The following is a 15,431-nucleotide window of genomic DNA, read 5'->3' on the forward strand; positions in this document are numbered from 1 at the left end:
TCTTTCTTTTCCGGGAGAAAGTCAGTACCCTCCACAAAATTGACGGAAAATTTTTGCTTTTTTGCATTTTTTCGAGTCGCACGATCACATTACAATGCATACACGAGTCATGTACACATTGAGTCATGTCGTGTCATATCACTTTGATTTGAGTCTAACACATGTGTCATTTCACTTCGAATCGAGTCAACCTCGAGTCAGTCAAACAACGAGTCAAGTTTATACCTTGAGCCGTGTCAAGTCAATGAGTCAAGCAACGTTAAGCCTTAGGTCAACCCTAAGATAATTAAAGAGATTGGCAAAGTTCTATAGTCAAAATAAATACAGGTGCAGCAGAACAGGGAAGACCCTATCACAGCGTTCGGTGACAGAATCAATTCTTGGTTCCAGAAATATCTCAGCAACGACAGAGCTCGAAGCATCTCAGAAAGGTGATTTCGACCTCATGCAGCAATTTCGGGTTCCTTGGTACGCCAGTTAGCCCCTATAAGCAATTTGACATGATTAGTAGTCAGTTTGATTACAATTGCAATAAGTGATCGACCTGATGAAAGATCGTCTCACTTAGCTTAAAGCGCCTAGGCATTGGCTCAAAAGCAGAAAAGGCACCGACGTATAGGTTCAAAGCAACGAAAGTGCCGACGTACAGGCATAGCGGAAGAAAAGTTCGAGCGAGCTTTAAAGATCGGCAAGTGTTGGTCTTCGGTAATTTTCTTTGGAATATTATCGCAACAACTGAGGATGACTTCAAGTAAAGTTATTTTCGACGGCATTCGCTAAGATTGTGGAAGTTGTCACCAAAGATTTGAGAAGATAGCACGAGATGGGCGGTCTTCGACAGCGTTCTCTAAGATTGTGGAAGTTGTCACCAAAGATTTGAGAAGATAGCACAAGATGGGCGGTCTTCGACAGCGTTCGCTAAGATTGTGGAAGTTGTCACCAAAGATTTGAGAAGATAGCACGAGATGGGCAGTCTTCGACGACTTTTGCTATGATTGGAAAGGTTGTCACTATGATTCAAGAAAAGGCTCAAGATGTAGCAACATTGATCGACGGCGTTCCCTAGATTGCGGAAGATCGTCAAAACAAACAGCAAGATGGCGTTCCCTAGATTGTGGAGGGTTGTCACAAAAAACTGAGGATTGTTTCAAGAGAAATAATCTTCGATAGTATTCCCTTGGACGTGGAATGTTATCAATGCGGATGAGGATTGTTTCAAGAGAAATAATCTTCGATGATGTTCCCTAGGATGTGGAATATTATCATTACGGAGAGGATAGTTTCAAGAGAAGCAATCTTCTAATTTGGAAGCAGTTACAGGCGTAGCAGTTTTCAAGCGGGATGGCATTCTCTAGCTTGTAGAAGGTCATCAAAAAAGCAACATGCGGCAACATGTAGTTACTTTCAGAGACGTGTGCTCGACGGTGCAAGATACGCGTTTCTTAACTCTTTTATCTGTTTGACTAATGCTAGTTTTGCAGGTATCGGCGTTACAAGATTGATTTAGGATCGCAGAACGTTCTGAATCATTCTCCGTCCCTATCGTTACTTTGGCTTTCGTTTTCGAAACTTGCGTTTCTCCAAACTCAGTCAAAGTGGGGGCTTCTGTAGACACCCATTTGTGTCTCCCCAAAACCAAACCCAGTGATGAGTACCTTTCACGTCGAATCATAATCGAATGAAACGAAAGTGTGGAAAGGTCTAGTGTTGCGGAAAGTTTTATTTCTTTTCTTTTCTCTTCTCCCTGTTTTTGAAAACTTTATTTTTAAGAAAACAGCCAATCCAGTTTGGTTGGTCCATGATATGGGTCCAATAGTGGTGTAGTTGGATGAGGTTTGCAAAGACCTTTCCAACGATATATTATAAGCCCAATTCCGATGAATATTGAGGAAGTTATGGCCAATTTACTAAACTGGACCCGGTTTGAGCTTTAAGTACGGCCCAATGATCTAGGGGAGGGCCTAATATGATTTATCATTCCTAATGTAATTAGGAATGATTTTGGTCTTCTAGAACATTCTAGAAGGTTTTATCATTCTTAATTCAGTTAGGACTCTTTAGAGTTAATTGGATCAAATAGCATTTTCGATTGAAATTATATTATTTTATCTTCCCGTACGGGAAATTTATCAGATTTTCGAAAACGCGTTGAATTCCAATTTGGCGTCCAACCCCAGGCCTTGGCGCCTGGAATCAGGATTGGCGCCAGACGCCAACATTGGCGCCTGGCGCTAGCCACTGGTCCTGGCGCCAATGAGCCAGGGCTGACGCCAAGGTGGTTTTGTGGTCTTCAGACTCTGTTTTGATAAATTATCTTTTTTGGATGATTTTCTCTATAAATATCGTAACAAAAAATCCGTTTTGATGGAGGATCTACATCTATCGTTCACCAATTCTCTTTATTCTTAAGTTTTCATCAACTCTCTTCATTCACAAATTATTCATCAATTAGCATTCATCTCTTTCAATAATCCTTTTCATTCATCTCTTCGTTCATCAACTTTCATTAACATTCATGCATTCTTTCTTCTTTGCTTTTTAACACAAAATTCCGCATTCACAAGATCTAGAAACACCTAGCTATATTCGAAGTTGCCTTCGCCCTAGACGTGAAAGGTTTTAATTTTTGAGGGTTTGGTCCCAAATCTCTCTTTCAATTATTTAATTTAATTTTTTTTATTATTATTTTTCCTTGAAGTTACTAACGTGTGTATTTTGTTATTAGAAAGAGGTACGAGACATCCAAGTAAGTATTTTAATTGTTTTATTGATTTTATGATATAGAAATCATGCTTAGATTGTTATTTTGATTCCTAGTATCATGTCTAGGGTAACTTTAATATCAAGTATGATTAAAAGTACGATGCTTTCTATATTCTTCCTAATATTAATTCATGTTAGTATCATGTTAGGGCTAAAGCTTTGATTTTTATTGCTTAGTGACATGCTAGGGTTTGTTATTAATCTTGTTAGTATCATGCCTAGGATCTTGCTATTTTTATTATGCTTTAATATTAACATGAATATGATTATGATTATAATTGTTATAATGATTATGAATATTATTATTTTGATGATTATTTTATTTATGATAATTATTTCAATTATTATTATTATGATGATTATTTTTTTTTATGATTATTATCATCATTATTTCAATTATAATTAATTTTTATGATGATGATATTCATTATTATGTTGCTTGATGCTTATTCTTTATTTCTTGATCACGCCTTTTTATGCATGTTTAAAGGGAATTTGGTACTTGTAATCACGCTTAATAAGATAATTAATAATCTTGTTAGGTTAATTGTGATTATAATTCAAGTGATCGCCAATAATAGATTTATTTGTGCATTAAATTCAACCAACATAGATTAAACAGGTTTAGGGTTAATCCTATTGATTGTATGTTAATAAGAAAGCGCACATGAATACGAGCAGAATAAAGTAGAGGCCTATTATTAGAGCAGGTTCAATCTCTTTTAGGTTGGATTTGTACCATCATCCCCGAACCCTTATTTGGTTCATGACCTTATGGAGTTGACGATCTCTTGGATCGTTAAGGGGTGTAACCTTCACCTCGTGAACGGTTTACAAGTTCCTTAAAAACTTGTTGGCGACTCTTTTGCTCTATCTTCTTCCCTTTTGGACGCCACCGTACTTTAGTGTATGATCACAGTGGGGTTCAAGCGGTGGGATTTTAAAGGCTTGAAATTATTCCCTACAGGAACATAAAAAGCAAATACCCTCTAAAGTTGAAATTATTTAATAATAATTCAAGGTTGGGATTGTTAAAAATAAAACTAAATGAGCAAAAGTTAGGATTATTAAAGGTAAAATTTGTCAAGAATAAGCCAACTTTTAGCCGGTAAAAGATTCTACTTTTGCAATAAATGTGGGTATGAAGTAGGGCGGTTGGGGGTAAATGGGTTGTATACAACCTAAAGTCCACCCCCACCTAGGGATGGCAACGGGTCGAATCTGGACCGGGTCCGGATGGACCCGAATCCAGATCCGTTTTTGTATATAGGATCCAGATCCGACCCGGATCCGTCGGGTCTAGAAAATGAAGACCCGGATCCGGATCCGTCGGGTCCAACGGATCCGGGTCCAAAACGGGTCCAATATATTTTGCCTAATTTTTTTGCAATAAATGTAATGTTCGGGTCAAAAAATTTATTTCAAACTTACGTTGTTGGTTATTAAGTTCAACCCCAAATTAACCAACTTATACACTCATATTTTGAATTAAAATTATAAATAACAAAAAAAAAAATACGATGTTACACATGAGCTAGTGAAAAAACAACGATGATGTATATAATAAGAGCATCCAAAAATCATCTCTTGAAAGGGTTAATCTTTATCATTACTAACATTATCAACATTTTTAATAAAGAAACAAATAATTTCAGTTTTTTTTAATAGGAAAAATATAAAAAACGGGTCCACGGATCTGGATCCGGGTCTAAGGCCCAGACCCAGATCCAGATCCGTTTTTGTCAGCAAGACCCGGATCCGACCCGGATCCGTCGGGTCCAAAATTTGAAGACCCAGATTCGTGAAAAACGGATCTGGATCCACGGATCCGGGTCGGGTCCAGATCCATTGCCATCCCTACCCCCACCCCATCATTTATGGTGGATATGGTTTTCTTTCTCATCCCTGCCCCACCATCTGCCAAACCACTCAGCAGGGATGGGGCGGCTCACTTACTTGACATCCCTATATGGCATTAATTATAAAACTATAGGGTCTAAAATGTTCGTAGAGCACAATTCAAATCAACAAATGAATGGTGTTTTGTATTACTTAAAACTTTATCGACAACTAATTATTACTTTGTAGCTTTTAACTACATACAATGAGGTCAACGAACAATACAAAACTATTCCCTACCTGGGAAGTTGTTCTTATGAATAGTACACGCACCAAATTTCTTATCCCGATCCCGACCCGTATCCCTACTCCCGTCTCGCCAATTCCGCCCTCATCCCCTTCTTCATCTTGATTTCGGCCTCCCTTCCTTTCCCTTGTTCTGATTCCAACCACCCTGCTCTCAGTGCTTTAACTATCACCGCCTTAAAATGCGAGTTTGGGTTGTTATGGGTGGGATTTCTGGTTCTTGTGGTTATAAATTTGTAATGGGGTTTCAAGTTTGGTGGTTGGTTGTGGTGGTTATAATGGGATTTCGAGTCAGGTTGGTTGTGGTGGGGATGGTGTTTTGGTTACGGTGGTTGTGGTAGGGGATGGGTGTGGGGCTGGTGGCTTAGGGGAGGTAGGGTGGTGGAGGTGGCTGGGTTGGTGTTGGGCCTGTTGGTGGTGGGTGCAATTTTTAATTTGGTTTCTTTTTCTTTTTAAATTATTTTGAAAGTAATTATTAAAATTTAAGGGGGTTGTTAAATATCGCCCTCTATTATCTAACTAATGTCCGCAAAATAAAATAGAATTACTTATTTAACCTTATAATAACGATTATAAAAATAATTAATTTTACATCAATTTTACACTTTTACTGTACACAAAACTTTTTACCGTTCTCTCTAGTGGTCAACGACCACCGATATTCATCAGACAACCACCCCAACCACCGTCAAATCAAACAAATTTTTTAAATTTTGAAAAATCAAATTCGTTAGATCTTATGGACAATGACAAAATACCAGAAACACAACCTTTGACGCTCGCCGAAGGCTCGTCAAACCGTACAGAATAGGTAAGTTGCGTTAATTTTTTTAAAAAAATTCGAAACCCAGGAAACGCCCAAAATTTTCGAATGCCCTAGGCTAAAACGCCTAGTTTTTTCGAAACTCCCTAGGACATACGAAAAAACTAGGCGTTTCAGCCTAGGTCATTCGAAAATCCTAGGCGTTTCCTGGGTTTCGAATTTTTTTTTCTTCTTTTTTTTTGTTTTTTATTTCACGTATAGGTTGATTGTTATTGGATTTTACACTTGCGAAATTATTATTGTTATTAAAATTATTTTATAAAATTATAATATTGTATTAGAATGATTTTAGGGTTTAAATTATTATTTATATCATTGAATATATTAAGTTTTTTTTTATAATTAGTCGTGTTGTTAAAATTGTTATTATTATCGTGTTTGTTGGTTCTTAACTTTTATTAATATTTATATAGGATTCTGAGTCCGAGGATGGTGATGGTGTGGACTATAGCGGACATTTTTTTACTAATGAGGTGTTTACGAGTTGTGAGGATGCTGTTCTATGGGCACAAAATGTCTGTCGACCGCTTGGATTTATGTTAGTGAAGGCTTCTTACAAGACCGATCGAAGTGGTCGACCATATCGATATGTGAGTTGTGATCGTGGGAAAAAGGGCATGATAAGAGACATGATGAACGCGATACGCAAAGACACCAAAAGCAAGGCAAACAATTGTCCCTTCAAACTCAAGGTTGAGTATGTCAGAGTAGTAAATGGTTGGAAGCTTAGTTGCTTGAACGACACTCACAATCATTCTTTGGTTGTTTATCCTGAGGGACATCGACAAATTAGTGGTCTTAGTGTTGCTGCTAAGGAGGTAGTACGTGACATGACTTAGGCACAAGTGCCACCTCGACATATCATGAGAACTCTTGTAGAAAATTTTCCCGGAGACCGTCCAAACATCAGGCATGTCTACAACTGTAGAAGTAAAATAAGAATGGAGCAATTTGAGGGAAGAGAAGTAGTTCACCAGGTGCTTCATTTGGCCAGACAGAGCAAATACCTCACTTGGGTTTTTAATGATTCCAACAATGTGTTGCAACATGCTTTCATGGCACACCCGATCATGACAAAATTGCTACGCACATACCCGTACGTGATAGGTATGGATTCCACTTACAAGACGAACCGATACGGCATGCCATTCTTTGAGATTGTTGGGGTTACACCGACTAATCAGAATTTTCTTGTTGCATACGCATTCATGAGGTCAGAGTCCCAAGAAAGTTATCGGTCGGTGCTTCAGTGCTTGAGGTTGTTGATTGGTCATCATAGAGAGTCGTCGGTACTACTGACAGATAGGGAGCTTGGCCTTTGTGCGGCGTTGAAGAGCATGTTTCCAAAGACAGGACACATGTTGTGTGTGTGGCATATTAACAAAGATGTTGAGGCGAAGGTTACTTCTATGTTTGACAAAAAAAAGGAGATTGGTGCAAAGTTTAAAAATGGGAGGTGGAGGCTTGTGATTAATGCTACATCCGAAGAGGCATATAACAGAGAACTTGCAGTGTTGAAAACCAAGTGGAGTCAATGGCCGAAAATGATTGAATATGTTGTGGACACTTGGCTCATACACAAAGAAAAGTTTGTATTGTTTTGGACAAACCAGGTACAACACTTCGGCAATGTTAACAACTGCAGGGTTGAGAGCCAACATTCAGCATTGAAGTGTTGGATTGACAGTTCAACAGGTTCTTTAGACACGGTTTGGGCTCAGGTGCACTGCTTGATTGAGAACAAGATCATAGCCATTCGTAATGGATTGGAGGCATGTAGAACAAGTCATGGTCAGAAGTACAAGCATAAGCCTTTGCATCAGCTAAACGGAAAGGTATCCCACTATTGTCTGTCTATTCTTCTCGGTGAGACAAACAGGATGCGAGGATTGAGTACGGATATCCATCGACGTTGTGGGTGTGCTCTACGTACTACCCACGGCTTACCTTGTGCGTGTCAAATATACGACTCGAATGTTGCAGGGAAGGGGTTGTATTCGAAGGACATTCATCCATTTTGGAGGACCCTTGTCATTGGAGATGGTGTCAACATTCCTAATATAGTTGATGAAAATGATGAGGATCGAGCTCATTTCCGCACCCTTATTGATCAGGTTATTGCCAGCGATCCTGTGATGCTTAGGCACGTGTCACGAGTTATTGAGGGTGAGATGGATCCTAACTACGATGACCTTCAGGAGCCTAGAGTTAACCCCCGTGTAAGGGGACGACCACCCGAGAATCGTAATAGGCGGGATCCTTCGTTTTTCGAGCATGTTCAACGTAGTGGGCGAGCGAATCGATCCAGAAGTAGACCACCCCCATCTGATAGAGGTGATTATTGATTTAAATAATATTTTTGTACATCGTATATTTTAATTTAATTAAATGTCATATTATGTTTTGATTTTGTAGGTACCAGGCTCGACATGAGACAATGCAGATACAGCTACGCTATTCCCAACATCATTTGGCCTTACGTCGTAGGTGTTAAGGACGTAATTGGAGATGGGAACTGCGGATTTCGTTGTGTAGCAGATTTATTGTACGGAAATCAGGAGGAGTGGCGATTGGTTCGGCATCATATGGAAAATGAGGTTGGTTCTCACCCTTGGTTGTACAACATGATTTACTATGACATATGGGGCCAAGGGGTTGGTTCAGGACTGCAAAGGGAGGTAGACCGGATCAGATGGGACGGTGATGCGTGTGGAGAGTAGCACTGGATGGTGGCACAACAAGATTTTTTTGCTATTGCCACAATATGGAATGTGGTGGTGATTTGTTTTGGAGTAGGAAATAGACCGTCGAGCTACTATCTATCTACTACTATTTTACCGTTGAACAATCGTGGACGTTTAGATAGGCCTTCTGGCGAGTTTGTGATTAGAACTGTTTGTGGACCGCATTTCATTCGGTTGCATATGGATCGTGACCACCCACTACCACCAATTTCACCAATGTGGTTTAACGCTCGTCAGGCAAGTGTAGATGGGTGGGAGACAAGGTACGAGAGAAGGCTTCAACTGTGGCAGACATTAATCAACTCTTGAGTACTATTGAATATTGTTGTGGATTTTGATTAAACTTTATTATAACTTTATTAATAAACATGGTTATTTTTTTAATTTATTTTAAGCAATTCTTGTTTAAAATATATTAATCAAGTACTACATAATTAGAAAATAAAAAAACTCATACATAAATGTCAACTAGATAATTAGAAAATAAAACTAAAATGTCCACTAACAACATTCAAAACATAGTCAATATCCAAAACATAGTCTAATAAAACAACAAAGTCCAAGCTAAAATACATATTAGAACTAATCTGCAAGTCCATTTATTGCATTCCAATCATCAATCACTTGCGCCAACATTGTTATGGTGTCTCTCGATAGTGTAGGGTACTCACTAAGTGATCGCTGTGCTGCAACCATGAATCGTCCTACCCACTGCACAAACATTTATAATTTTATTAATTTTAATAATAGGAAAAAAAAATAATTTTAAAAAAAACTAACAAAAAAACTTACGTAATCAACGTTGGTCCTCTCAGGAAGACCGTGATTATCCTCAACATTAGGAGTGACGATAGGATGGCTAACTCTCCTAAACCATGATAGGTAGTTAGGTGCACAAGTATGTCCGCCAGGTGTAACTCTAGTATATCCACCTAGCAGAAGACTGAACGCAGTAGCGGGAACAAATCCATTCCACATGCGAGTAGTCATCTGAGCTGAAAAACTGACCCTATAAGACTTAACACTAACTGGTCTCTGAGCATCATCAGGGCTAATCATGTCACCGGGAATCTCCTGTATAAACCCCAACTGTCGAACAACTCGACCGGACATATATGGCTCTATGATGTCTCGATATCGAATACATCCGGTAAACGCAGTCCTGGGCACTTGCAATGCAGGAGCAGCTCCGTACGGCAACCAGCATACCTACAAATTAATACAAGTGTAAATCAACTGTAAACAAAAGCATTGTAAAACAAATAGTATTACATATCGTTTTATACCTCATAGTCACCCCAGCTGGTCAAGTCGAGTACGAAAGGACACGTGACGCTGTTAATGCTTTCGCGCCATACCAACATCCCATAAACCTGCACGAGCATATGGAACGTCTCGTGTCAACACACCCTGGTGAGGCCGAAAACATGGAAAGTACTCGTATATCCAAGCCTGTAGAAGAGTTAGACAACCCGCGATAGAATCACATCCATTTCGGGTGGCATGCCCGAGCTGACGATATAAGTACGCTAGTGTGGCCGAACCCCAAGAGTATCTCGTCAACCTCTCCAAGTTATACTCCACAAATAACTCAGTGAGAAAAGAAGGGTGGGTACGAGAACCGCTCTTGTCAGTAAAGAGCGTGTTACCCAAAAGGACCCACATGTAACCAATGACCTTAGTCGCCTCTAGTTGCTCTATATTACGACATCTAGCAATAATCTGGTCAGTATAGACGCCACCGTTCCTGTAGATGGCAGTCTGAGTCTTGACCTGTAGCTCCTCCGTAGTCAACTGTAACAACTCGGCTGCAAATGTCCTATACTGATCACTAGATAGATCATCGGCAACCATATTCCCATCAACCCGAATACCAAGTATGTGGTGTACGTCGTGTAACATGATGGTCATCTCACCAGTGGAATGTGTTTGTGTCTGGCTTCCATCTCTCCACAAAAGCAGAAATCTACGGAAAATCAAAGTGGTCGTGCATAATGCTCGGTAGGTGCGACAACCCAGTCTGCCGTATCCGCGTAGTAGTGTCTGCCGTAAAATCCTCTATCTATTCCATCAACGATCTACACACACCAGCTCTAGTATGACACCGTAAAAACCGTCGATCTTCCCCATCCCAAATATATCGGGCAACATGGGGCCCAAAACTAGGAATAATGGTCCCAACCTCGGGTCCACCGTCCATCGGCCCCTGAACAAGCCAAGACGCTACAGATCGAGGTGGTCGTGAACTCATAAATTTTCCATCAGGACCTCTCATCACGACAGTCGGCTGCTCCTCAGCATCTGCATCAGCCTCAACCTCAGCCTCAACCTCAGCCTCATCGTCCTCAGGTCTATCATCCTCGTATCTCGAACCCGAACCTGAAACCGAACTAGTAGTCCTCAACAAAGCATTAGGACCGCCTCCCTCCTACTCATCCAAATAAGTCCCATAGCTCTCCACTTCTCTGTCGCACTCTGGTACCGAACTACCTTCCTGTATACTAATCCCCGACCCCCTATCTCTCCTAATCGATGCATTAATACCTCGTGATCTAGCATGCCGCGGACCGGAACCCTCGACTAAATTCTAAATTTAGAAAAAAATGACATTAATACTTGTGCTTTTTAATCTAATAAGTTTAAAATGAAACAAGCTCGACCCATTCTTTACAAAGTTTTATACTTAATTAATCCTATAATGTATTGACACAAAATTTTGCACCTAAACTCAATTTTAACTACATTTCATAAAATTCAAACTTACAACTTTAGTATTAACTAGGAGTCTATGACTTAGGTAGGCTGTATCAAATTCACATTCCTGATTTGGTTCAAATAATCTTAAGAGAGGGATGTTTTCTTTCCTATATAGGTCCACCACATTGCTTGGTGGTGGAAGATTATCTCCTAGCAGTCCATAGTTAACTCCTACAACAGCATCTATTTACAAAAAATCAAGGCTTTTTTTTTTCACAGCCTTCAACATGAAAATGCTCTAGTAAAGCTTGTAAAGTTATATTAAGATAACCAATTCATTTTACAACTATATACACAGAAGAGATAAATTGCTCTCTGGAAGAGATAAAAGCTGTTTGCCTTCTTTCTTGAGCTTCATCATTGCAGACTGCTGCTCCTTTGTTGCAGCTTTTCAGAAAGATGACACGGGTAGTTTTTTCATAAAATAACTATATCTATTAGATGAATTACATCATAGGATGGAACTTTAGTTAGTTAAAGCTAATTAAGTTCCTGTTGTTTCGACTCTTAGAACTGTTGTGGATTTCTTGTGTTCAGTCTTCAAGCTCAAGGAGCTTTCTTTAACCACTGGCTGAATTACAACCTAAGGTAAACTTCAAACTAATATGAGTATGAAAAGCCTAACTAATGAAGATAGTCTAGCTACCTGCACACATAAAGCAACTTTCTTACTGAATGACTGAGAAATTAGTTAGCTAAATTGGATTTAGGAAAGAATGCTTGCATTACTCCTCCTTTCCTTCTCTCTTTGTCCTACCTCTTTCTTTCCCTCCACCATTGCTGTTAAACACCCCAAGCAAAGTCTCCAAGGCGTTTGACTTTGTTGTTACATCCTTTTCATGCTAACCATCTAGAGGGTTCTATAACTCCATTGATTTGCTTCAAAACTTACACAAAAACCATAATTTCACACACTATTACGTAATTATACTCGTATAGCTTACACATTCCTGTCATTATACCAAGTTATTCATTCGATTATTTTTGTTAGGATTATTCAAATTCTTGGCAAGGTAGTAATGTTATCGATATCAATGTGTTAATTCAGCCTCATAACTCAATTATGTCACCAAAATCACAAATCAATTACATAAGCAGAAGCGAAATTCAACAAAACCCCAATTCATAATTTTTGAGTTTGATTCGAGCAAGTAATTTATACAACACACATAACAAATTAAAACGTCAGGAAATTAAAACCCAATAGCAAAAAAAAATAAACACGAATTAAAAAAAAAAAATCCAGGCAAAACGCCCAGATTTTCCGATTAACCAGATGGTTATTCGCACGAACTAGGCGTTTGAGCCTTGTACGTGCAAAATAATCAGGCGTTTGAGGCGATTTTAGGAAAAAAAAAAAAAAAACTAACCTTTTCTCCGCCGACGACCGACTTTCCTTTGACCTTCCTCGGCATTATTGTGGTGGTGGTAACAATTTTGTTTTTAACTTCAAATTGGGCTAATAAAGAGGAGGTGGTGGTGGTGGTGGAGGTATTGTGGTGGGTAGTATGGAGGTGGCGGTGGAGTGAAAAAGAAGTGATTGTTTGGTGGAAGGAGGGTAAATTCTTATTGAGTGGGTTAATTTTTTTTTTTTTTTTTTGTAAGATAAGGGTAAATTTGTAATTTTAATTTAATTTGTGGGCGTTAGTTAGATAATCGAGGGCGATGTTTAGCTTTCCACAAAGTTAATTTTAAATTAGTTATTAATTAAGTTTTTTAATGGGAAATTAAGTGCTACTTAAGAACTAATAATCATTCCTAAAAAATAATGATAACTACTAATCATTTTTACAAACTTAAATCTTATTTTTTTGACCAGTCACGTGGTGATACGCGTAAATTAATTTTATTTTTTAAAATTACCTACTCAACAAGTTACCGGTCACTTAGGACCATTGGAAGCAAATTCATATTAAAGTTCGGATTATTTTAAAATAATCGAAAGTTGGGATTATTTTGGGTGAATGAGGCAAAGTTGGGATTATTTTTGTCATTTTTTCCAAATAAATAAAAATATGTTGCGTTTTATTTTTATTTGTTGTTGATATTGTTAAATATATCTTGTAGATATTTTTGTAATGTATATCTTCGAGTTAAAGGCTATCAATTAGTTCCTTGTAGTTAGGCTATTGTTACGCCTATTTGAATATCACAAACTCTTATATGTGGTAGGACACACCGTGTGACCAGTCATTATAGTGGTTACTTCGTTAGTGTAATAGGGTTTTCTTGGTCAGTATTAAGGGGGTTACTTCGTTAGTGATATAGGGTTACCTAGTCAGTGTTATAGGGGTTACTCAGTAAACTACTAAAAAAGAAGGTTTTTGCGACCGTCTTGAACGGTCGCAAAAAATAGCAAAAACGGTCGCAGATTATAATTGCGACCGTCAACGGTCGTAACGTGGTTTTCGTTATTACCATGGTTGCAAAAAAAAAAATTACGACCGCTTGACGGTCGCAATTAATTTGCGACCGCTTTATTTATTTTCAACGACCGGCAATAGAACGGTCGCAAATATTATTAATTGCGACTGTTAACAAGCCGGTCGCAAATATGGACACTTGCGACGGTCTTAGGCGGTCGTTAAATTTAAAAAAAAATAAAAAAAATTACAAAACACACCCAACAACTAATTCCCACTGACCCCCCCCCCCCCCAACAACCTGCTGCACTCGTTCACAGCCTAAACCCCCTTACCCACCACCACCGTCCTCCCTAAACTACCACTACCCACGACAACCCACCACCACCGCCCTCTCTAAACATCCAACACCCACCACTACCGCTATCTTTAACCCAAAAAAAACCCACAGAAAATAAATCACCCAACCATAGATATATGAATTTATTATAAAAAAAACCACAAAACTAAATCAACAAAACCACCCACTAAAATCAAACCCACCACCAGCGGCCTCTCTAAACAACCAACACCCACCACCACCGCTATCTTTAACCCACCAAAATTAAATCAACCAACCATATATATGAATTTAGTAAAAAAAAAAAAATATTCACAAAACTAAATCTAACACAACCATCCACTAAAATCAAACCGAAATCAAACCAAAAATTGAAATTAACAAAAATGAAACCCAAATTCAAACCGAAATCACACCGAAAATTAACATATATCAACACGAATATTAAACCCAAAATTAACAAAAAAAAAAAAAATCAAAACGAAAATGAAACCCAAAAGAAACCAAAAAAACAAAAAAAAAAAAAAAAAATCAACAATCAAACATGAAATGCGAATAAAAAAAATCATCAAAATTAGAACAAAAAATTAGCCAAAAAAATTACAAACACGAAAACATACCTCAAACACAAATTTAACTTCGAATTTGGTTTAATAAGGCCAAATTCGACCATGAAAAGTCTAGATCTAGACTTTTCATGGTTGAATTTGACATTAAAAACCATTAACTTGCTTTAAAACACCACCAAAGCATCGGACCGTCGAACTCACCACCACCACCGAAGTTGTGGGAAAATTTCAGAAACTAGATCATAAGAGAAGAGGAAAGAGAATGAGTGGAAAAGAGGAAAGACGAAGAGAAAAGAAGAGACGGAAATGGAAGAAAGAGAAGGGGAAGAGGAAAGAGAAGGAGAAGAGGAAAGAGAAGAGAGCAGGGAGGAGAAGTGTGAGAAGAGAGAGAAAGGAAAGAGAAGTGAATAAGAAATGGCGCTCACATATTTAGGGTTATTAGGGGGTGTTGGCCACTTTATTTATACCTATTTTTTATTACAAAAATAAAAATCCTATTACGACCGCAAAGACGGTCGCAACTTACGACTGTTTTTGAAACGGTCGCAATTCCGGTAATTTGCGACCGTTTTTGCGGTCGTAATATAATTATTTTTATTTAGAATTATTTTATACATGTATTTTTTTTAAAAAAAATCTTTAATTATATTTACGACCGTCTTTGCCGGTCGCAGATTATGATTATTTACGACCGTCTTTTTGACGGTCGCAGATTATGACATTTACGACCGTCAGAGACGGTCGCAGATTTTTGATATTTACGACCGTCTCTTTGACGGTCGCAGATTATGTCATTTACGACCGTCAGAGACGGTCGCAGATTTTGACATTTACGACCGTCTCTTTGACGGTCGCAGATTATGACATTTACGACCGTCTTTGACGGTCGCAAACAATTTATTTTAATTTGTAATTATTTTTAATTGT

At 38.4% G+C, this 15,431-nt stretch overlaps 1 protein-coding gene across 1 annotated transcript; it reads left to right on the top strand.

Moving 5' to 3' along the window:
* Positions 1-6,672: 6,672 nt before the first annotated feature.
* Positions 6,673-8,784, top strand: LOC145557816 (uncharacterized). The gene is made up of 3 exons (XM_081618995.1): positions 6,673-8,065; positions 8,147-8,431; positions 8,528-8,784. Exons 1-3 carry the CDS (start codon positions 6,673-6,675, stop codon positions 8,782-8,784), a joined length of 1,935 nt encoding a protein of 644 aa, XP_081475121.1.
* The last annotated feature ends 6,647 nt before the right edge of the window (positions 8,785-15,431 follow it).

Source organism: Chenopodium album, chromosome 9 (genome assembly GCF_948465745.1).
Source record: "Chenopodium album chromosome 9, dcCheAlbu1.1, whole genome shotgun sequence".
Classification (NCBI taxonomy): Eukaryota; Viridiplantae; Streptophyta; class Magnoliopsida; order Caryophyllales; family Amaranthaceae; genus Chenopodium; species Chenopodium album.

Bases quoted from the DNA above. Each gene is read 5' to 3' on its own strand.
- LOC145557816 (XM_081618995.1), top strand. From the start codon at position 6,673: ATGGAGCAATTTGAGGGAAGAGAAGTAGTTCACCAGGTGCTTCATTTG. The intron at 8,066-8,146 runs GTGATTATTGAT...TTGATTTTGTAG, and splicing joins ACCACCCCCATCTGATAGAG to GTACCAGGCTCGACATGAGA. The intron at 8,432-8,527 runs GTGATGCGTGTG...GTTTTGGAGTAG, and splicing joins AGACCGGATCAGATGGGACG to GAAATAGACCGTCGAGCTAC.